This window comes from Barbus barbus (genome assembly GCF_936440315.1).
Source record: "Barbus barbus genome assembly, chromosome: 18".
In the NCBI taxonomy this organism is placed as follows: domain Eukaryota; kingdom Metazoa; phylum Chordata; class Actinopteri; order Cypriniformes; family Cyprinidae; genus Barbus; species Barbus barbus.
In genome coordinates this window covers 27,671,111-27,695,725 of record NC_136746.1, presented here as the reverse complement: position 1 = coordinate 27,695,725, position 24,615 = coordinate 27,671,111, and the positions used below count along the sequence as shown (strand labels likewise).

The window sequence follows — 24,615 nt, the reverse complement described above, 5'->3', positions numbered from 1 at the left end:
ACATATATTTCACTCGCATTAAAAGCAATATATACTATCTATTAAATCTCACCTGCCTGATTTTGAATTTTGTCACAAAATGTTATTACATTATTGCCCAGCTCTTCATATAAAGTTGAATATATAAGTATGTACAACTTTATCCACATACATGCAGTATGCTTGTGCAGGCCAGTATACTATATAGCAAATTTTAACTGCTTGATTGCTTGTTTCATTGTTGTTAAGGCATGAAGATGGGGGGGGAAGTCGTGGCCTAATGGTTAGAGAGTCGGACTCGTAATCGAAAGGTTGCGAGTTCGAGCCCCCGGCCGGCAGGAATTGTAGGTGGGGGGAGGGAACGTCCAGCGCTCTCTCCACCCTCAATACCACGACTGAGGTGCCCTTGAGCAAGGCACCGAACCCCCAACTGCTCCCCGGGCGCTGCAGCATGGTGTGTGCTCCGGGTGTGTGTTCACGGTGTGTGTGTGTGTGTGTGTGTGTGTGTGGATTTGTTCACTACTCACTGCTGTGTGTGTGCACTTGGATGGGTTAAAGGCAGAGCACCAATTTCGAGTATGGGTCACCATACTTGACAATACGTCACGACAAAAAGATATTATAAACATTAACATCATGATTTTTTTGAAAATCTACTTTAAAACAATATGTATTATGAAAAGCTCTGTATAAATACATTTGGCTTAATGATTGCTTTCAAAAACGGCTCACAGATCTGTGCAGTCTAATGCATATTGCATAAAAAATTACTGCCTTAGTCAGTCATATAAATAACAATAATAGTATGCATTATATTGTGGTATCACATGAACTGTGGTCAGTCTCTTCCTGTCTAAGTGGGTATTTCTTAGCCAGTATAAACAGCAAAGTGGATTCCGGTTTATGCCTGAAGTCTAGCTCTGAGACTAGGATCATAAAGAATTCATGATATTTAGGATGAAGATGTTACCAGTAAACATTCTGTGGATCTGGAGCGTATGTGACTGTCCAGTTGTTTGTGTTGAGGAGGTTGCTGAAGGGGGAGCACTTTGGCTCTCGTCGACAGTGACAGCCATTACACTGACATGCGTTAAAATCTTTCAGGATGCTGCAAGGATGAGAACACAGATATTAGTAATTTTTTCATTCTGTTAAAAGCATTGTGATGGTAACATGATCGTATCAGAAGGTAATACCTTGAAACTGAATTATCGTAATATTCATGAGCAATAATCATGGTACCCCCATGATACTTTTAGCGTTTTATTCACACACTGAGACCAAAACATGTATTTGACTTACAGGGCGGTCATTGCTTCATTCTGGAAGGTAACAAAAGCCATTCCCAGAGGTTTAGTGTTGACTTTTTCTCGTTCTTTTCTGTATTCTTCCTTCAGTTTGGCCTCAAGCTTAGTGTAGTAATTCACAGCCTCTTCCTGCAACAATGGATTAACATTGCACAAGTTAGACATCAATACTAAAATACATTATTTGTTTTAAAATTTGCAATTAGAGTATGTATGATATTCTGGTCTCTAGATATGTCTTGTGGCGGTTATAAAGATCTCACTGATTTACGTTACAAGCAATCAGAAATTCGTCTTACTTTTTGGCTATACATATAGCATCTGTACCAAAGTGCATATTTTTGCTCAATTTGGGCCTCTGAATAAAATGTTTTTCCTCCTGGAGTATGAGCTTGATATTCTCTATATCACAATATATGAACTATAAAACCTGATGTAGCAAACAAGGTACTCAACAAAAACGCATATGCTAACTTTTTTTTCTGACTATTATTTAATGTGCTAGGCTTTACAATTTAATATCACGTGACTGTCCCTTTGAATTCTGTTACTTTTCCATGATTTAATTAAACCATTAAGCAACAAACCCTCTATTTAAAGCTTTGTACGCCTGCAAGTTAAGAGCTTGTTTTTTCCAGCAGTCATACTGACTTCAGCATTACAGTCATACTCCAGCAGGGGGAAATGAAGAGCTACAGAAAAATGCCTCTAGTGACAAATTTGAAGCATGTTTATCTAATGAGGACACTTGGGAGCTGCTGAATAATCCCGTACTGATGTTGAACATGTCTCACAGTAGCAGAGCGTACATCATCCTGACTGTAAATACGATGAAGCGGAACTACAGGAAGCACACAAGACAGAGGATGTGACATGCTGACTGCGTGTCTGATGGGAAAACGCTGTGTATTCCTGAAGACAGTTCATGCATTCGTGATTTACATTTGAATGTGAAGTGAAATTCATGAGGATTCTTTTACTAATGAGGGATCTAGATACCTGCTATTCTTCAAAACCCCTCAAGTGGGAACCTGAGAGGTTACAATGCATATGATCTGACCTGCTCGCAGCCCTCGATGATGCAGCAGCAGAGGTGGCCGCAGGGTTTGGGGTTAATCATAGTGGGGATATGCTCCTTGGCCATCAGGTCCGTGTAGAACTTTTTGCTGCGTTCTGCCTTTTTCCTGTAGACGACAAAGTCATGAACATTGAATTGAATTGGAAGTAAAAGTTTACTTCCTAATGTTTTTTGTTGCAGTTTCCATGAATAAGGTACAAAAAAGTCAATTTTCTGTTCTTTTTCAACAAAAGGTCAGTGAAAGCAGAATGTTTTTCAGAAAATACTGTTTAGTTTGACCTCGGTAATTTTGCAATGTGGTTTACAACCAAGGTTTGGGTGATTGTAATTTCGTAGCAATGTACATTATTAAACATGAAAATGTAAACATAAAATACAAATCTGTACCTTATTCATAGAAAGATCCTTGTGTACAGTATTTCAAATAGTGACTAAAACTTGTCTAAACTAAGCTTGTAAAATGTGTACCTTTCAGACTCCAGGGACATAAGCTTGGCAACGTCATAACAAATGCGAGCATCCAGAATTATGCAGTTTTCATATGCTTTCCTGGATATTAACACAAAGAGATGAAAAGGAGAAAAAAAGTGTAAGAGACACAGAACTCCCATGAGGGGGACAGGAAATAGTTCTGCTAATTCCCACTCTCTCTTTTAACCTGGCACTGGAACACAGTGTTGATAGGCTTGTAGGAGCCAGGCTTCAGTATTGCCTGGCGCGCAATGGCTCGCTTAGACAGGAAAAAACTGACCAATATGTAAAATGACCAACCACTGTTTCTTTTTATGTGATGCATAAGGGTGAGTAAATCTAAAATCAATAGTACCAAAATAGAAGACTGGCATGCAACAAATTGGTAAGCTTTTTAAATAATGACACAGCAGCCTCTTTGAGACGATGTACACACAACACCAAAGACATTAGTGGAATATAATGTGTACACTTTAATGTCAAAATTTCCATCCATTCTAAAGTAATGGGTCTGTGGGAGTCTAAAGGACTGATGACTCTTTTCCCAGTTGGCTGCAGTAGGACAGACTGCAATATGCTTTGAAACGTCTGTGAGACTAATATCCGTTCTGCTCTCTGATGTGTTTGTTCTGTTCTTCCTCTTTGTCCTCTATCTACACATCCTGCTTTCTCTTTCTTAATTGGTTTGGTGGTTACCTTGGTCCCACAGTTTTGTTCTAGAAATCCTTGGCCCAGAAGAAGTTAAAGACATGTATTGTCCCCACACATTCTTTAGCAGTAAATGGGATTAGATAAACTGGATGGACACACTGAGCATCTTATAGCCACATTATCACTTTAGATCCAATTAAAATTGGTCATTGTCAATTTACTGTGTGGACTGGGAACTCTTAAAGGGACAGTCCACCTAAAAATGAAAATTCTGTCATCATTTACTCTCCCTCATGACTGACTTACGCAGAACACAGAATATCCAACAAATGGTCCAACAAACATTGGACCCTATTGACTTGGATTAGACATTTAGCTAACAAATTATTTAATTGTAATGTTCTACATATATTGCATATATTACATATTTGCATATATTACACACGTTACCCTTACAAATGATGGGAAGGCAGATCCTAATTGACATTGTGACAAAAAATGAGTATCTTCAGCAAGAACTTACTCAAAGTGCTGCTTTATTTGACTCTCTTCTGCATATTTTGTGATCCCGTTGATGAATAAAGTACGTTTCACCTGTGAATAGAGACAATTTGGAGACATCAGAGTTAATTTATGGACCGTAGTCAGGAGAGACATATTTAATTTGACGCAAAATACGAGTCTGTGAAGAGACCGTTTGCAGTATTAAATAACCGGCCAGGTTTACATTGTTTGATGATTCATCTATGCACATTGTAATTTTATTTCTTTGTAATCTTTCATCGAAATGTAACACGCCCCTGGAACAACTTCACCATCCTCTTATTTTTCAACCCCTCTTTCAATTCCCAGTGGATAAAACCAAGACCCTCCCTTAATTTTTTCATTGAAAATATCACTCCAAAATATGCTAGATTGTGCAAGTAAAGTAGGTTGCAGTGGGATGTTTACTCTGACTAAGGTTCACAGCTTTCTCTCTCAGGTAGAAAGTGAAATATTTGAGTAATGATGAATGTGGGTTTACATCAAAATCTGAAATCAGAAATGTGATGCTCATATTATAAGTTATGATTATTTTTATGTGGAATTTATTTGTTTTGTGGTGAAAGTCGTGGCCTAATGGTTAGAGAGTCTCAGAGAGGGTTCGAGTCTCAGGTCCGGCAGGAATTGGTGGGAGTGAATGTCCAGTGCGCTCTTCCACCTTCAATACCACAACTGAGGTGAGACCCTTGAGCAAGGCACTGAACCCCCAACTGCTCCCTGGCCGTTGCAGCTTAAATGGCTGCTCACTGATCCGGGTGTTCACGGTGTGTGTGTGTGTGTGTTCACTGCTGTTAAATGCAGAGCACAAATTCCGAGTATGGGTAACCATACTTGGCCACATGTCACATCCCTTTCACTAAAGAACATTATGCCAAATAAACTGTAGACAGGAACATGTATTGAACCCAGAACATATCTGCGCAGTGTTTTGAATGAAGTTGTCTCTGCTCACCAAGTCGTCCTCTTTGTAGTGCATCTTTGATGTGTGTCTTCTCATGCTGTACACAGTCAGTAACAGATAGAAGAAGGCAAATGTAGTGTGCAGCCACAGCAGGTTATTACTGAAAGAGAGTGAAAGCAAAGGGATAATTAATTTATAAACAGTAATTCAAGAGTAATATCAGTGTCACAGATATTACCCGGACTTACCCAGATTTTAAGTTGGCTATTGTAGTTCGCCCAAAACTGTAGGCATTATCTTCTGCAGGAAGAGAAGATCATAGGGAGTCTTTAGTCATATAAACTACAGGAAGCGAAAATCAAATGGCTGTGTTCAGATGTGTAATCCTAGATTAGGGGTGGGCGATATGGGAAAAATATCATATCACGATTTTTTATAGAAATATCACGATTCACGATTTTTATCCCGATTCTTTGTTAGTTTTACTATTTTGGTTTTACAAGTTGTCTGAGCATTACAGCCAAACTAGAAAGACAAAGATGCATGGCAGATATTTAGGCCAAAGTGGGTGAAGATAAAAAATCTTTGTCATTATTTTATTTTTCTTATTAAAAAATAAGAACAAAGATACACATTACAAATACACATAATATACAAATAAAACAAACAGTGCTTTATTTCCAGGTACAATAGGTGTATTTAGCAGAGCATTCAATGAAATTGAATGAACAAATATAAAAATAAAACACTAGATCGACTGATTCCTAAAGCAACTGTATTAAAGTTTTTCAGTCAAGAATAGTGAGTGATTTTTCTCTTTGTGTTTTGTTGTTTTGTTAACGTTAAATGAATAGTTCCCCCACAAATTAATATTCTGTCATCTGTCTGTCAATTCTGTCATAATGTTGTATTTTTATATCATCATTTACTCAAAAGTTGTTTTAAACCGGAATGAGTTTCTTTCTTGTGCTGAACATTTATAAATGCTATTTTGAAGAAGGTGGAAAACCAAACAGTTGCTGGTCCTCAGTGACTTCCATAGGATTTTTCTTTCCTACTATCAAAGTCAATGTAGACCAGCAACTGTTTGGTTTTCCACAGAGTAAATAATGACAGAAATTCAATTTTAGGGTGAACTATCCCTTTAATGACAGTCGACAGCATGTTTAGTGTCCTGTCCCTTTAAGAGCTGCACGCATCTAATATACAGTACAGGCACGCATCCGTTTCTCTCTTAACTATTTACTTTCATTTTAGAGATAACCAACTCAGTCTGTATGTAAACCTTGTGTGTTTTGACAGTATTAGCGCAAAATATAACTTAGTTGAGTAATCAGGCGCTGTTAGACAGGCGTTTTAGTGCGCGTGCTTCAGGTGTATGCGCTCAGAACAAGCGCACGTCAGACCAGCGCGCGAATTAAACATTTAACCAGCAAGGCTTGTATGCAAATAATGTACTTTTGCGATCGCGAATAAGTCCAGTGTCCTGTCTGAGTAACTCTACTGCTGTATGTCGTGTTGTACAGTACATAGAGACGGCGGCGCCAGAACTGTATTTGACAATGTGCGCGGTAGCGCGATACTACGATATTTCTTCAAAAGCAGATCGTGGAGACATTTTTATCGTCCACGATCAAAAATCGTCATATCGCACACCCCTATCCTAGATGACTCTTTCTCAAATTTTTTTGACTAACCTAATAAGTCTCCTGAGAAGTTGACGGGCAGGACGATGCCCACGGAGAGCACGCCCACCACTACCAACAGACCAATGATGTGCCGCTGGAATGAGAGGTAGTGCACAGAATCCTCCCCACACTTCTCCCTGATCTCGTCATCTCTGTAAGGGCGAGAGAGAGATGTCAGTATAACATTAACATTTTTAGCCAGATGTCATTTCATTCAGACTTCATTTGAATGATGGGTAAATACCATTTTCATGAAGCAATATACCTTAAATTTAAACCCAACTGTATTGTATTTGCTTTTATATATACACCATTATCATCATTACAAAAAATATAAAGAAAAAAATTGAAAAAAAAGATTTTTTTTAAATGTACTATTCTAAACAAAACAAAAAATATTAACAATGATAAAATGAATGTCGTATTTCATTAAACAAGCACAATATTTAGTTCACAATATAAACTATAAATTAAATATCTGATGAAAATCTGATTAAAGTGCATAGCAGAGAAAATACTGTATAATTGAATAAAATTTTTTATATAATCTTCTTGTATAACAACTGAAACTGAAATTGAACTGAAAATCTTACTTCCTCATTCCTTCTAATTTGAAAAGGACCCTGGGAACTGCTGACATGTAAATGTGGTTATAATGTTTTGGGGTTTTGTGATCAGCAATCCAATTATTTTGGAATGAGTTGTTTTAGCATAGTTGGAATAATCAGGAAGTCTTAATTTTAGTAGTTACAGTATGTTCATGAAGTAAAAGCAGAAGGGACTCACTTTATCCTGAAGATGGCGGTTAGCCAGGAACAGAAGCCCTATTACAGAGACAAAGAAAAGAACATCACTGACTCTAATGCACTCTAACTGTTATCTGTCAGTCACCTCCACATTCAGAGACATTAACAATCTCTAATGCAGTTTGAAGAGTTGTTAGAAGCTGTGTGCGTTCACGTGACACCAGTTTACATAAGTGCAGTAATTCCGGATCACAGCAGGGAAGGTAGAGGCAAACAAATGGCTGTCAAAAGGCGTTGTGTGTGCTATTATGAAATTCACAGGTGTGTGTGCATTAAGGGGGATAGAGCTATAGTAGAGGACAAGAAATACTTCCTGCGTAGGCTTTTCAAACTGTGTGAACATGAGTGAATATGTGAGCAAGGAAGACAAAGGGTATGTTCAGAATGGCAAACTTTTACAGCACCTTTACTACTTTTGTAGTATGTATGTATACTGAGAACAATATGCATATTTTCTACATGGAGAGAAACCTGGATGTAACACGCTCAAGTTCATCTTCTATTTAGAGAATGATCTCCCTTTCAAATGACTCATGCCAGGGCTTGTCAAGTGCTGCTTTGACCTTCACATAACGAGCACTGCAGATATAGCCTTAAGGTCTGTACACAACAAGGATGATAATAGTTACAGTATCTATAAAGTTTTAATATCCTTTCTAATTCTATGTGAATAGGGAAGTCCACACCCTTACATAACTATAAAAATAAGCCAGTGTTATTGATATACTATTATAGTTTAATAAATATTTTGAATTAGTTTTTATGTTTCGTTTTCGAGTAATTAGTATGTTTGTAATTTTGAACGTTTTTATCATTTTTTTTAAATTTAAATAAATATGTCCATATTGGTCTTAATTTTTATTTCAGTTTTAGTTTATTTCAGTACTTTAAGTTTAACTAAAGGAAAATGAAAAATTATGCATTGGCAACTAGCTGAAATAAAATGACTTGTAACAAACATGTTTTTTATTTAGTTTTAATTTTGGTTTTAATTAATGATGCTAACCCTAATAAGGACAAAGGAACAATATAATTAGAATCACTTTCAGAACAAATTTTTCTACACTTACTGATGACTGATAAAGTGAATCAGAATCCACTTAGCTTTAAAGTGCTTGAAGATTTAAAGTGACGGATGACATAACTGCAACATCCACATTAATGACCTTGCAAGCTACTTACGTTGTCCCTTTGGTCAAAGTCGACCGAGCTGGACACAGAGGTGAGACGCTCGTATCGGGAGTCAGCAGGTGTCTGCATGGCGGAGGCCACACTGAACACAAACACACATTATTAAACACGTGCCCTCAGAGCACAGCACGCAAGCTAACACTGAAGTGTACAGTCACTTCATGGCATGCCACTTCATTCAGCAGTTTTTTTGAATCAGGATTGTAGATTTTGGAAAAACATAAGGCTGAGTAAAAGACAAAATTTGTTAGCTTATTAATAAGTGATGGGCACTGCTAGGCCCTCCAAGCTCAGATTACTCCAGCTACATCAGGCCATATCAAGGCTAACCACATGTCAGGCATGCCGCAAAAAGTGACTGTGCGAAAAACTCAAACACAGAGTTAGCATTAGCGGTAAACCTAGAAAGGAGAAGAACATGCAGAGAGAAAAGCATACACAGAGTTGATTAGGAGCCAGTGTGTTAAACAGAGAAAAACTCATCAAGAACTGGACAGAGACACTAATTTTAATTCTACTGGATGATACAGTGGCCTCCAAAAGCCACACTTCATATAGTATGAACTAAAATATGAACTGCATTTAGCTTAAAAGTGTGCTTGTGCTCTCTTTAAAATAAAATTGACAATGCCATTTCGTTTGATAGTTTGCTATCTAAAGAATTGGCATACACACGTTTTATTGGGGCCAATGTATGTGTAATTCTCAGGCTACACTATTCACAAACATTTGGACTGATTCTATAGGAACACTTCTACAGGGCACTTGGAATAAGTATCAATCCTATCCATTTGTCAATTGACGAAAACAGTCACTGGACAAATCACAGGTATCCATCAAAACTAGGTCTTCCAGTTACACAGGGGTATTCTATGCCACCACAGGATGCTTTACCTCTTCCCTGTGCGACCTATAGGGTGCTAAGACCCTGGCCAGAAAGTGCACGCTTAAAGGAACGAAAACATTTTATTTCATGGTGAAGTGTGTAGTTTTTGCAGTTTAACATGCAGAGAAACTATAAGTAAACCATGTGTAGTTTGACTTTCTGAAGAGTTTAACACTTGCAAATCATTGCTCTGTTTGTTTTAGAGAGGTCCAACTTGTGCTGTGAGTTTGGGACAGGAGTATCTGTTTATTAGGAAGACGGGGATGAGAAAATGTGGTACAAGAGTTTGGGAAATCTGTTTGAAAACTACAATTTCATTTGGTGCAGAAATTACACAATTCACCTTTAAAAGACAACAATCCATGAGAACCGCAATTATATTGATTAGTTCAGGTAAATGTGATGAGTATCTTGAGAAACCCTCAACCAATGGACTCTAGGAAGGAAGTCATTTTAGAAAAGGACAATAGAAAGAAGTAAAAAAGAGTTAGAAACAGTACACAGTGAACAAGTTCACCCCAAATTCTCCCGATAAAGCACACAGCAGAAGAAATGCCAGAGGGTAAATTCAAAAAGCAGACACAAGGAGTCCTTGAAAGAGAGAGATGAAGTTCAAAACCAACACATACTATTCCTGCTCGTCCAGACGTTGATAGTGCTGATTCCGCCTACGGCTGAGGGAAAAGAAATTCTTCAAGTTCATGCTTAACAGGAATTAGTCAAAATATAATTCATTTTGACGAAGAACATATTACTCAGCTGAGATGCAATGACACTAATAACTCAACATTTTCCTTGGCCCATGCAAGTTATTACATGTAATCAAACCTTTTTAATTTTGCATTTAGTGATTTTGCATTTAGCACGTGACTCTGTTTTCTTTTTTTATTATAAAACAAAATGAAATACAAAAATATATAAGAATGAGTAGTTTTAGTTTAGTTATAAGAGCTGTAGCTAATAGCACGTAGCTCCAGGTTTGTTGACAGCTTTATAGTCCCACATTACTTCACCACAAGCTTCACACTTTCAAACTAGTCATGTCAGCTTGACCTGTTTGTAAGCAAGATTAATATGTGACATAAGGAAACAGTTCTACACCAAGGCATGTTTTAGGCAGGAAAACTAGGAAAATGCCTTGGGACACTCATGTAATAACAATGGTAGAAGTGCAGCAATTAACTGTTGAATTATTAATAAAAATGTTTCATTCTGAAACTTTTATGACATTTAAATAGAGAACTGGGCAGTCATAATGTACGTGTTGTAATTCAGGGAAATGTTTATGGAAGTAAATGTTCAAAACAGATCAATAAATGTTGGGTGGGTACACACAAAAACCCATTACATTTATTTAAGGGTTGACGCCTCCTTAAATAATCCTTAAAAATGGCTAGATGCCACCCAAGACTTGGTCTTGAAATATAGTGAGTGGATCTGACTCGAGCTGAATCATGACTTCTTTTTTTTTTTTTTAAATAGATGTGATTGTTGGATCTGATAGGACAAAAATGTTGTTTGAGATGCCTGGAATATAATCAGATCTCCCTTAAACATAAACTCTTGTGCACTTACATGCCGGTCAAACCAGTTTTCAAATCGAAGGATGTGAGTGTGACTGAAAGGCATGGTCATATTACTAATCGAATAAGACTGGCTGAGCTTTTGGAAAGGTAGAAGCTTCAGATCTGTACAACCAATCCATTAGCTAAACCCATTATGCAGCTGCTGAGATCATGCTGCTGGCTTGCAGTGTTAAATGCAAGAAACGCATTTTCTCTTTTATTTCGCCTAATCAGAGGTCTTGTCCAAACCATGACTGATGAATGGAGTATATATAGTCTGACGATTTCACAACATGTTACTCAGTGCAGGAAAGATGAGTGTTTGTTTGTTGGGGCCAAGAGCATGCTGTGATAATGCAGCCAGCTGAGGCCGCAGTATGACATGCTGGGAATATGGCCGTAACAGTGCAGTCGTGACAGTTTTATAGTTTTTTTTTATTGTACATTAATTAAATTATATATATTTTTTATATTACGGTAATGCAAATTAGAATAATTCCAGAACAGGTCTACATGTAAAATGGTAAATTAATTATTATTTAAAATTGGATATTAGAGACATCTACTATTAATTTTTACCTGTCGGCATCAGAGACCAATGCGAGACGCCCATAATCCCACGCCACCTTCCTCAAGACAGAGAACACACATAGCAGCACCTGGAGACACAGAATATCCACGTTACACAATCAAATTCACATCTCATTCCACCCATGCATACAAATGCAAATCGCTGTTCACAGCATCACAAATATGTGACGCTTATGAAACACACACTCCTAAAGTGCTAAAATTTAGAACCGCAGGAAAACAAGCTGATTTTTTTCTGAGGCCCAAAATAATCTGAAATATGTGCATTGTGGATAATAAAGGCCTGCAGAATTTTACAGAAAGCTCGGCTGATGTCCACTGAATTTAATACTGTTTTACGTATCCTCAACCACTTGTTTATTTTTATTCAAAGTGACTTAAAATAGAGGGGCATAAGCACATTGTCACAAAACAAGCAATATTCTCAGTATACGATGCCACGTTTATTAAATCGCTGGATTAGGAAAGAAACTAGAGCAGAGGAGAAATGTACAGAAGAGAAAGAAAAGGATTTATTTGTTCAGGGTTGTGGAGTGGTTAAGTGCTGGCAGAAAAGGTGTGTCTTTAAGGGTGTTTTCACACCTAGTTTGTTTAACCCTTTCAAACGCTCTCGGAGCAGTTCAGCGTGTATATGTGAACAAACCATGTGATCTCAAACCCCCCTAAAAGGACCCAAAAGCGAACCGTACTCAGACCACCTCCGGAGTTCGTTTGTGGTTCGATATCTTCATGATATGCGAAAGCAATAAAATCCCGGTCCGCTTTGCGTTTCGTTTCGACATGTGTACCTGGAGGCTTGCCATACCTGCAGCCATGTTACTTCACTGCTGTAACAACAGAGAAAAACTTTTCACCATGGCAGGTCATGGGGTTGTGTGGTCCCAGGAGGAGAGTTGTGCACTTATTGAAATTTGGAAAGATGATTACATTAAACGCCCATAAAACCCATAAAAACACAGCAGTTGTTGATAGTGTTGGAAGAACATTTTCTTTTTAGTTGCTATCCTTTTTCTTTTTTTCAGATGCTTTCCTTTAGTTCTGCTTTGTCTGACTCTTTCTCTGACTGTTTGCCATTTGCTTCAAAATGTGCCACATCCATGTGATGACAACATGTGAAGACACCATCTTGAATACCCAAAATCCACTGCTGCAAAGAAAGCTGGGGTCTGAGTTCTTATAAAGTTGGGGTGTGAACAAGAAAGGGTCTGAGATCTCTTCATTGCTGAAGAGGACCAAAAAAAGAACTGGGTTCTCTTTTGAATCCACTAGATTGTGAACACCAAAAGGACTGAGGTCATTTTCGGCTGGTTCACTTTAAGTGAACTGGCTTTGGTTCTCTTAAAACAAACTATATGTGAAAACACCTTAACTGCTTCTTGACAGTTGTGATAGTTTTAGCATTTGGGTGGAGGTTGGCAGCTCATTCAACCAGAGAGAAGAGGGGAAGATGAAGGCTTTTGGAAAGCGACATTGTGAAGGTACTGCTCATCGAGTGTCCATTTTCATTTTAAAGTCAACATGAAGTCAACAACCTTTACTTTGCTATTGGCAACTGATTGAATTATGAAAAGCGGGTGTTCCATACCAGAAAAAAAAAAAAAAAATCATTTATCTCAGTCGATTTCGATAATTATCTCAATAAATTTCAAATCTTTATTTCTTTCAAGTTTAAAGGCAGATTTTGTTCCAAAGTGAAAGTTGTAGAAACCAGACCTTTAATTATGCTTTTAAACTACTCTTTATGGTCAGAACATGACAAACACTTCACGTTTTTGAATTCTTTATACTTTTACAACGCTGTTTCGTTCTGCTTTCGGGACATAAACATTTTATCGAACTTGTAATTATTTAATCGAGGAAAATTATATCGCAATAATTATCGTTATCGCCCAGCCCTACCAGAATAGATTGTGTTTTCCTTCCTTATGGTGTTGGATATCCTATTAAAAAGTCTATTACCTACAACAACCTATAACAATGAGTAAACCTCTATTTTACAATGGGTTAACATTAAACAAAAAAGTCTGAATTGTGCATAAGACCAGGAACAGGTAAGAAAGTAAAGAGAATAAAGACTGATTCCATGTTGAGTTTGAATGACAAACTCGTACTAAATGAACAACGACTGAAAATTGTAAACTTGTGATGCGCACCAAGAAGCACATGAAGTCAAGGGCAAGTACGGTGGGCACTCCTCCGAAGGGCAGGCCCTGGAGCACGGTGCTGCGGATCCGGGCCGAATAGCAAAGTTCCTCGGTGCCATTGGACCTGGCGCAGTCCTCAGAGCCTTGGCAGATCTCCGCTTCACCGGTCGTAGCCATCATGAGCAAAGCTAAGACAGCCAGCATCCTCAGTACAGCTGCATACTGAAACTCCACCTGTAAAGAGACAAGATGTAGCGCATGATGATGTGTATTTTAAAAGTTCATTTTTAGGGGTATACTGGCATACGGATAACCCAAAGCTCTAATATTGATCACATGGGGTCTTTATGGGCAATGGAAAAAATAATCCACTTTCATTGCATTTTGTGTTGTACAGAAGAAAGGAAGTTACAGAAATTTGGAACAACATGAGGGTGAGTAAATGATAACACTATTGTCAACTACTTACGAAATGGCTTAGAATTCAGATTTCATAGAGAATTACATAGCTGAACTAGCATACTGAAAGATCAAAAAGGCTAAATTAAAAACAAACAATGAATCTTGCTCATGCTTTCTTCTGAAAGTACGATTTTGGACATAATCAGACAGGAAAGACCGGTCCTGGTAACCTATGAGAGAATGCAGAGAAAACACATCAACACGCATCAGCAGCCGCAGCTCAATATCATAAATCAGTCCGGTGTCTAGGTGTGACTTAGCGAATTATGCAACTGCACGAAAGGTTTGCGGTGAGTAACTGAAAACAGATCTCTACATTAAAACATTCGTGGATCTCCAAGACTGTGCGTACTGTGCTCTGGCATGCTGCCGCTGCCTCAACACAGCCACATCTATATTCCTCCTACAGTGAGATCAGCCTCGAAACAACTTGACAATGGACAAACAGAAGTCAGTCAGTTTAAGCTGTCTCTCTGAAGCCAAATGTGCCAACTGTAACAAGTTCTTCCTAAGGAAACAGTGTCAAATTGCCAACTAGTACTGTATATTTCAAATATTAAAAGAATTGGTTTTCTTTGTTCTGTGAAACACAAAAGGAATGTTGATGTTTGGAGTGCTTTTCCCTTTTTCCAGTCTAAAAAGACCCATAAAACAAAATACCAATCTAAAGCGGAAATAAAAATGTATAAAACATTAAAATACAATAAGCAAAATCACAACATAAGAATAATAAGTAAAAAAATGAATAAAAATAAAACATTCATATTAGTATCTCAAATGATACTAAGATAACGATGCTTTAAGTATGGAATCCAATTAAGTGGGGTTGATATGAGCTAGTGTCTGCATTTAAAGTTTAATCCGCTGGTCATTTGTAGTTACATCTACTAATATATTGCACAAAGAATCAAATGCAACATACACATACAAGGGCTGTCCAGTGTGGATCAATGTCAGAACCAAGGTTGTGTTAACCGTGACAGCAGGACTGTCTTTTCCAATGGAAAATAAATACAGCATGTAAGGGTGATGGGGGAGAGAAAGTCACATGCTGAGTTTCGTAACAAACCAAGTTCTGTGCCAAACCAGCTGAAGGTGAGGTCAGTCATAAGCATATAATCTTTGACATCATTTCATTTCTGATAACTCAAGGAAAGTAAGCACTCGGCACTCTGAGTTCCTGGTTGGTGAAAAACTTTTCCGTCTCAAACTACTTTTTTTTTTTTTTTTTTTTTTTTTCATTTTGCAGCTGGTTCATGGCTTATGGCTTAGTTATTGACAATAACTAGTTTTAATACTCGTTCTATTTCTTGGACTGCATATAATTATACTACAACATAACTATAATAATAACGACAATGACGAATATCATTGGAATTAGGGCTGCAACTAACGATTATTTTGATAATCGATTAGTTGGCCGATTATTCTTTCGATTAATCGATTAATCGGATTAAAAAATTATTGACCAAAAAAAACACTATTCCACATTCTGCCCAATGTCCTTCAAACAAACGTGACAACTGAATGCTATGAAAACATACAGTGCTTAATTTATTAGACCACTTATCATAATAAAGAGAAAACATATTTTAGAAATTTGTTAAAAATTTGTTTAAATTTAAAAAATGTTATTGTCATGTATTGGACATAATAATAAAAAATGTCCTCATAACAGCTTGCATTCTTGCTGGTATTGTTTATGTACTTTTTGACTGCAATTGGGTATCGCAAAAAAAAAATACTCAAATAAAAAAAAAAAATAAAAAAAATAAGTGCTCTGGTTTTCTTTCATAGATAACAGCAATAATGATATTATAGCATTAAAAATAGCCTACTACTGTTACTAAATAGCTTACACATATTGGAGTACTAACCAGTACAGAAAGCCGAAAAATGATTTTGGTTATCACCAATACTGTTACTTTAGAGCAGCAGTGGCACAAACCTTACATAAACACATTGTTAAACTTACATACATTTGTTAAGCATTGTAAAAATTGAATATAGTTTAAACCTCTATTAAAAATTAAAATAATAAAGATAATAATAAAGAGGAATAAAAACTCAAACTCAGTGTTAACCAACAGGTAAGAGTAATGTTCTGCAGGAACTACTTTGATCACAGTCACCTCGTCATTTCTTTATCCTGTAAAAGGCCGTTATGGAGCGTCTCATGTTTATATTCAGACAGACAATTACACGCTGTTATCCCTTTAAAGTTCCTACTCTCATAAAATATTTTAATTTATTTTAAACCTTAAATTAACTTTCAACAACAGATAATTCAGCACAATGGATATGTTTGCGCTGAAAAGCCTATTAATTGTCTCCCTCTCTACTGTGTTCTGTCCGTCTGACGCGCGTGCGCGCGCCCGCCGCGCCGGCGCTCATTCGGTATTTTAAACTTAACACAGACTGTCAGGACGGACCTTTATGCAAAAATGGAAATGCTCGCGTGAATTTGTGGCATTTATAGATAAGGATATGACCGTAAACTGAACGTTTTTGCGCTGAGGACGCACACGCATCTGTCAAAGCGCCTGACAGGGCAAGCCATTACTCTTATGCATTAACTTAAAGCTTAAAATAAAGAATTATCATGTTTTGGGCAGCTTGGATCACGTGCTTCTCCGGCAGAATCTCATTCTGTTTCCTCCACTATTTTTAGATGCATTTTGTCCATAGAAATGCATTATTCAGTGCTGTAATTTGACTAACCAGCTGAAGTTGGACGTGCACTGTGGGCAGACCCGATTAATCGATAATGAGAATCGTTGTCGATGATTTTCATAATCGATAATAATCGATTTTATCGATTAGTTGTTGCAGCCCTAATTGGAATCACTTTCAGAACTATTTTTCAATGATAAAAACATTGAGAGCCAATCAGAAAACATTTTGCTTTCAAGAGCTCAAGCATTTAAAGGGGACAACGAAACTGCTGTGCACATTTATAACAAACAGAACGATATTGTGCGTTGGTGTGGACTAAATATATCCTACACAAAGTTTTTTATAAAATCCCCATGGGAAAAATCCAACTTCTGCAATTGTTACTGGCACACTTAAGTAGGGCTGCACGATTAATCGGAAAAAAAAAAAAATCTCGATTCATACATAAATGCGATCTCATTTCTAAATGACGGCGATTCACTTCTGTGTATTTCCCTGCATTCAGATCATGCTGCATTCACGCGTTATTGGTCACACTCATAGTAACAAAACACTATTAATTCACCAATCAATCATAAATCTCGATCACTTTTCTCCTCTCCCTCATTGGCCACGTTCCGCTGTCACTCACGTGACGTGAACAAGGCGGCAGACCTAAACGGAGTCAATAGGCGCGTTCGCAGAATGATCACCGTATGACATCAAAGTACCACGAGAGCGATAACAACGCAGTCGGATCCTATGCATTCAAATCGCTCTTGCGGTACTTTGATAAAGATTGGAGACTTGAGGCATGACTTTGTGTGTTTTTGTGTTACACTTATTCCTGTGGATGTGCAGACTAATGATGAAATAAATTATGCTTATTTAAAGAGTATAAGAAATCTAATTAGTATGTAAAATGTGTTATTGTATTAATATATATTTCTTCATCTATGGTCATCTATTATTCACATTTTAATACAGTTATGATAACTAGTTTAGTTATTGTAGCTAGTGTTTCTATAATAATATAATACAAATCGAATAGTCTCAGTAGCTATTATCTAACGATAAACATTATTAAACCTGACGAAATGAAAATACCACTATTAATTACTATTCAAGAATAGGTCAGCTAAGGCGTTAAAATATATTAAAAAGCAGTTATTTCATCAACTTACCAGTGAAAATGCTCCAAAGATACTGAAATAAATGGGGTTAATTCAAGATTTAAAACAACTAGCATCAGGTTATGATCGCTATTAAGGTGTTTCTCACTTTATCTAACTGCAAATATAGCATATACTGCCTATTATCTAAAAATAAACATTAACTATAACGCGTTTCATAAAATACAACTACTGGTCAGATTTCCGAGAGGTAAACTAATGCGTTTTAATGGCAAAAAATGCTGTAATTTCCTCAAATTTCTGGCGACTGTGCTTGAGAAGCACTGAAATGAATGGGCTTCAATGCTGAAACTATCGGTTGTTTGGAACTATTGGCTGCTCCATGACACGCTTTACTTCCGCATTCCTAAGTTCCTATGGAAGCCTATGGGAGTGTCGCAACTCTGTTTCTCACCGGCTCTGGTGCTGATCATGGTGTTGACGCGCCGTCATAATGATAACAGCCAATCACATACTTTTCTGGTGCTGCATGAACGGGATTGGCTAGCGTCTGCACTAGGGTATTTGCATAAGGCGATCTGATTGGCTGACGCCTGCGTTGGCGCTTGAAAAGTTGAAAAGTTTTAAACTTCTGCCGCTTACAATGCCAGTGAAGCGACGCGAGGGACCCACAATTCAGTTCGGCAATGCTTGACGTCACTCCATTCAAAGTAAACGAGAGGCGTTGACGCCGACGCCCCGTGTGAATGTGAATATTTTTATTTATTATTGTTAATGTTCTCTTATGTTCAACAACTTAAAGCTTTAAAATTATTCACTTTAAGGGGTCTAAAATAAAGAAAAGAGACAAGTTTTTGTTACTCCAGCACTTTATTATACTGAATGTCCTGTGGGGTTTTTTAGGGGGTTTTTTTTGTACTTGAGTGCAATATATTTTGGTTGAAAAAATGAGAATCGTGTAAGAGAATCGTGATCTCAATTCCCATGGAGAAAAATCTTGATTCACATTTTAGCAAGAATCGTGCAGCCCTACACTTAAACAGAATCAAACAGTTGGAAAGTCAAATTAGATTATCGAAATGCATAAATTCAAGCATGTTAAATGGGTTTAATAAATCGCAATTGTCAATGCATTCCCTTTGGCAGCCATCGAACGGTTCATACTGTCATGCCTGTAGACGTCGGACTAGGGTCTCTAGGAGGCTTTGGGACAGATGGCTGGGACATCCACCCCGCTGCTGTTCTTCTGAACTCAATGCTAATGCCGAGTCATGAAAACAAACAGCGCATGACAGAAAACGTTACAAACTTGTGACAGCCAAGCTCTAATAAAAGCATCAGGTTGCAAATGATCCATATTACAGAGAGCCATTCACAGAGAGCCCTTCTTTATTTACGTTCAATTAGACCTGCTGCCACATGGACAGATCTTGTGATTTCCTGGCATCGGGTATTCAAAACACATACTGTTGAGCAGCGCTCCATCTGAGTCTGACAGCCAACAGTCTGAATACGGCCTGTGAAGGCCTTATGTTGAAAGCATCCTGATGTCGTAAGTCTAAGCGCTGATAGATTGCTGCTTTCACCTGTTTTCCAGACGTCTGAAAATGTGCTCAACAGATCAATGAGAGAACTGATTCTGAACAGGTCACTGGAAACTACAGCAAAGCACATGCCTTCCTGTAACATGCTGACACTTGTTAAGTTCTGAACTGAACTGAAAGTTCTAACCTCAGCAAGTTTGACGAGACTACAAACTAGAGCTGCGCGATTCTAGATAAATTGTGAATCATGATCTTTTTTGTCTCAAATTGAGATCACGATATTCCCAGAATTCTGAACTTAAATTAACACATAATTTACAAAAGGCTGAGACAAAATATTAATTGCTGCAGTCAGTTTAAGAGTGTTTAATTAATTTTTAATTGTTCATTTAAAATATTTAACTAAACCAATTTTTAATATTAAAATGATGAAAAATTGGTTTGAATGAATGATTCAATGACTCACTCAAATACTTGTTTCACTTGTTTCATTATTGGATGTATCAGCATTTTTAAACAAATCTCTTAAATGAATGATTTAATAAATACATTTTTAAGTCACTTGTCTCCACCTAGTGTCTAAACAGTGTAACCTACACAAACGTTATTTAAGCGCGAATTACTTTTAAAAGGCGATTTGCTATATTTTGATCGCTACTATAGACGTCAATGTTTATATCCAAACTATACACTATCATCCCAGTATTTCTGTGATAATATGAATGAATTGTAAGACAGAAATAATACTGTGAAGTTGAGAGAAACGGTTTGTGAAGCTGTTTCTTACCTACATGATAACGGCTCTCTCTGTGCCAGCGGCAGCACGAACGCAGATTTGAATGTTCCGGTAAGGTTTTTTCAAAGGTTTAATAGACACGAGCGAATCGTTGACATTGAGAAATGAGATCACGTGGGTGTTTGAATCGAGATCGTGATCTTTTAACGATTAATCGTGCAGCTCTACTACAAAACACTGCTGATTTGTTTGTTATTCAATTATTTATCTAGCTCATGATGTTGCTTTCATATTATCGATTAAAGTGCCCCTATTATGGATTTTTGAAAATTACCTTTCATACAGTGTGTAACAATGAATGAAAACATAGTTGTTGTCTCTCAAAAGAAAGAGTTGACTCTGAATCATTGAAATGAGTCGTTTTTAAAATGAATCCCAAGCCGTTTAATTTTGACGTCAACATGAAACATTAGCACTTGTTGCGTGCGCAGACATGGGAAAACTTGATTTGGTCTGAATGAAAATGCAAATTCATTCTTTGCCACTAGGTGGCGCTTTTGGAGCATTAAAAGCTCACAAACACTGCTTAAAATGATTTGACCAATCACCGCAGATTAGCGTGACGCAAAGGAGGGGTTTGGAAAAATGAATCGTTGAGCAAATCGTTAAAGTCGTTGAGCAAATAAGGTAAAAATAAATGCATATTATAAGGAAATGAAAGTGTTTTTTGACCTTGCATGCATGTCGACCTGTTGTTAGGGACTCCCAAAACCAAAATATGAACCTTTCATTACCCATAATAGGGGCACTTTAAACAAATGGACTTTCTTGAAATGGAGAGAAATTATATTCCAGTCTACTTGGTAAGGAACTTTTGAGCAGATGAGAATATCTGCTGCTGCTGCAACTCTTAATCTATAACACGGCCTCACAGACCTCATTTGTGCAAGTATCATTAGACTCGGCTCAGCAAAACTCACACGATATTTAACAGTAGTTGCGGTGTCTGTTAAAAGTTCATCATCTCAGGTCAACAGTATTGATCTAAAGTTCACAACACCTGCAGCATTTACTAATATCAGGGTTGGGCAAAACCTGGAATAAAAAAAAAACGCCTCTTATTCAAGTCATGAATCTGTCTTTGAATCAAATTGGCCACAAATCACATGATGCTGGAATGTCCGGAAATGTAATTTAACTGAATTGTGATTCAGAGTATCTCAACAGAAGTAGTTAATCACAGTCCAACACAGGATTTGCTACTTTTGTTTTTAAAATTGTGCATATTCTCTGATTTGAAATTATATCAACATACACTCTTAAAAATAAAGAGTGTTTCTGAAAAATGAAACATGAATAAAAACTATAAGTTATATGAACTCATTTTAAAGTTTTCATTTTAATTCTGCATCCAACTTCATGGTGTTTGTGTAATCTAATTCTGATTGGTGCACAACCGTGAATAATACATTAGCCTTGCTGCTTTTTAATGGAGTGTTACATCATGAGCGAGTGGCCTTGGATCAAACAACTGCTACTGCCTGTAAAAACCAACAAACAAGTGATTCCTACACCGTATCACACTATCATTCTGCAGTGCTTACAAATACATCACCTTCATGCCCTGCTGGACTACACTTCAGAGTTTAGCTTTCATGAGACGGACAAACAAATTGAATGCTGAGGATAGGAGTGTGTCGTTCTGATAATCTGTTCTTTCCAGGAGTTGCTGGCCTCAAGGTGAAAGGAAACCGTTGATCATTAACCACATTACAAGAGTGAACTGGCAGCAGAGCTGTAAATAACATATTATAACAACATTTCCAAGGTCAACATGATTCCAATTCACACACATGATCGCCAGTCTTCCAGGGAATACTGTGGTAGAGTTTTTTCTCCCAGTGGAATGCGTTATTTATACCTGTAGTATCACTGCTACTGAATTTTATTACCTGTATCCTACCATGTGTTACCTGATCCAGTGCTGACCTATTTACTACTTAATTTTCACACGTTTATGTCTACACACATGTCTGTGTGATCTGAACATATTCATCTAGTGTCTCATGTTTCTGCAAGTAATCATCATGTAAATGTCCAGTGAACCCTGTACAAATAAATAGGACAGGAAATGACAGATGAAAGCTGATGGCTGTGCAGATATCACACACCTCGAAAGTATTTCAGAAACACTGAAATATAACCAAACACAAACTGGAAGAGTGCAGTTAAGAGATAGCTACTGACTGTGATAACATTTTTCATTTGAAATTCTGATTAGTAAAACTCAACAGAGATAATTCTGCAACACAATTGCAATGTATTACAGAGACGGACAAGAAGTCTTTCTGAAACATAGCACTGTAAAGAGCCAAGACAAATTGAAATATTGGCCAAAGCAATTAATGAGCTGAAATTAGCCATTTTCAAATCCTCCACATTGACCAATATGAAGTCAAAAGTTTTAATTTACCCTTGAGCTAGTTACAAAGTCAAGGGTGTTCTTTTTCACCAAAATGCTAGTCAATGCTATTGCACTGGACTAACTGTTGTACTTTCTGGGGATTTTCTCCCCACCTTATTACACTTGTGGCGTTCCTGGTCAAAAATGTCCAGCCTTATTATAAGACTGCTTGCTTATATATTTTTTCCATTATGCTCCTATTTATTATTAGCAAATCTTGAATGAAATCTTTTATCAACTCGTTTTCTTTTGATTAGTACAGATGTTGTATTTCTTTTAGGAAATGACTGATCGTAGGCCTCATTGAGTTTCTGCACCTTGAGTAAACGCTGCCAAAATTATCCACAAATAATGCTTTTTTCCACTTCAAAACTGTGGTGCATAAGCTCAGATCAATGAGGCCTACGCTCAATCTGTTCCTAAATGAAATACAAAACCTGTGCTAACTGAAAGAAGACAAACTGACAAAAAGACTGAATTCAAGATTTGCTTATAATATAGCATAATGACAGATTTACAAGCAGTTTCAAAGACACCAAATTATATCAAAAATTTCAATGACAGATTACTGATATAATGTTAATAAACCAAAGTACTAATAATATATTTTGTACCTTTATGATACTGACAAACACCATAAAACACAGGTGGTAAAGAGAAAGCCAAATGATGAATGAAAGCAGGTGAAGTGTTACAGGTAATTCTGGCAATTATTTAACACATTATATTCTGGAGTTATATAACAAAAACTGCACATTTAACAGCATTTTATGTACCATTAGTAAGAGTAACAGTGTTTTATATATCTGTTAGTACCATTAACCAACAGGATTTCACAGTCTTTTAAAAATTACAATCATCTATGCTTCCAAAATGTAGTGAAATCAATGCTAATATAAGTGTTCGTTTTGAGTCAGCAAATAGAGCATGGTCAGTCTTTTGCGCCGGGCTCTTGATATTAGTAACTGCCATTGACAACTAATAAAGCAACCCAAAGCCTGAGGGCAACATTACTAGGGCTCACAGGGAGGCATTTGAATCTTGTTTGCTATACCATGCAAACTGTACATTCGCGTCAGGGGGAAGACAGGATGTGAGGTGTGACAAATGGAACATATGGTGAGCCCAAAGAGCAGTTGTTACTTTGCTGAACAAGACCTGGTTGAAAGGAGCTTTGTAACATCTAACATTCTCCTCATTTCATAAAAACCATCCAAGCCCAAAGGATCAACTGCATTCTGACTCTAGAGACAATATTAAACTTGGAGTGAAGCCTTTATCCTTTTAAAATGCACTGAAACGGTTTTAAAACTGTATCCAATTTCTAGAAGCCATCTCCAAGACACCAATGAGCTCAATATATTGATTTTCATTGCACTAAGTTGTGCTGGAGGCCGAACGCAGGGATCACAGAGCAGCAGAAGAAGACATTGAGCAACCTTCTGCTACTACAACAGAAACTGTGTGATTAGCCACAGGACAGTTAGTTAGTGGTGAAACTTGCTAGAAGTTGCTAGTAGTGTAAATTTGACAAATATTTATAAAGAAATGGCAAGTAACACTGAATCAAAGATGAGATTTTGAAGTAGACAGACTGAAATCATATTTTCTTGTGAACCATACTCTGGTTAACTTTAATAACTTTATTTACAACTTCTAATCTGACTGCTATATATAATTACTTAATCCTAAAATCTAAAATGCAGCTATATATGTCCACGAATAAAGACGGTGTAAAATTAAAATGATAAATATGTGTCAGATATTATTTGGAAAATATTTAGTTTTTATTACATATTATTCTACTCTCTATAATAGTA

At 37.1% G+C, this 24,615-nt stretch overlaps 2 protein-coding genes across 4 annotated transcripts in view; one reads left to right on the top strand and one right to left on the bottom strand.

Moving 5' to 3' along the window:
* The window catches only part of LOC306884609 (arginyl-tRNA--protein transferase 1-like), a 129,675-nt gene that overhangs the window by 8,896 nt on the left and 96,164 nt on the right, over positions 1–24,615 (top strand). The window lies entirely within an intron of this gene.
* Positions 1–24,615, bottom strand: part of LOC306884608 (CSC1-like protein 2) — a 33,700-nt gene that overhangs the window by 8,047 nt on the left and 1,038 nt on the right. Inside the window, exons 2-14 of one of the 2 annotated variants that reach the window (XM_079440610.1) lie at positions 13,811–14,035; positions 11,646–11,725; positions 10,131–10,175; positions 8,607–8,697; positions 7,405–7,442; positions 6,628–6,770; positions 5,179–5,230; positions 4,982–5,090; positions 4,010–4,080; positions 2,833–2,913; positions 2,347–2,470; positions 1,282–1,415; positions 950–1,087 (exon numbers count right to left, since the gene is read on the bottom strand). In XM_079440610.1, coding sequence (XP_079296736.1) covers positions 950–1,087; positions 1,282–1,415; positions 2,347–2,470; positions 2,833–2,913; positions 4,010–4,080; positions 4,982–5,090; positions 5,179–5,230; positions 6,628–6,770; positions 7,405–7,442; positions 8,607–8,697; positions 10,131–10,175; positions 11,646–11,725; positions 13,811–14,005 — 1,301 coding nt within the window. In that variant the 5' untranslated portion in view covers positions 14,006–14,035. The remainder of the gene's footprint in view (positions 1–949; positions 1,088–1,281; positions 1,416–2,346; positions 2,471–2,832; positions 2,914–4,009; positions 4,081–4,981; positions 5,091–5,178; positions 5,231–6,627; positions 6,771–7,404; positions 7,443–8,606; positions 8,698–10,130; positions 10,176–11,645; positions 11,726–13,810; positions 14,036–24,615) is intronic. The other variant, XM_079440611.1, reaches the window with a different exon arrangement.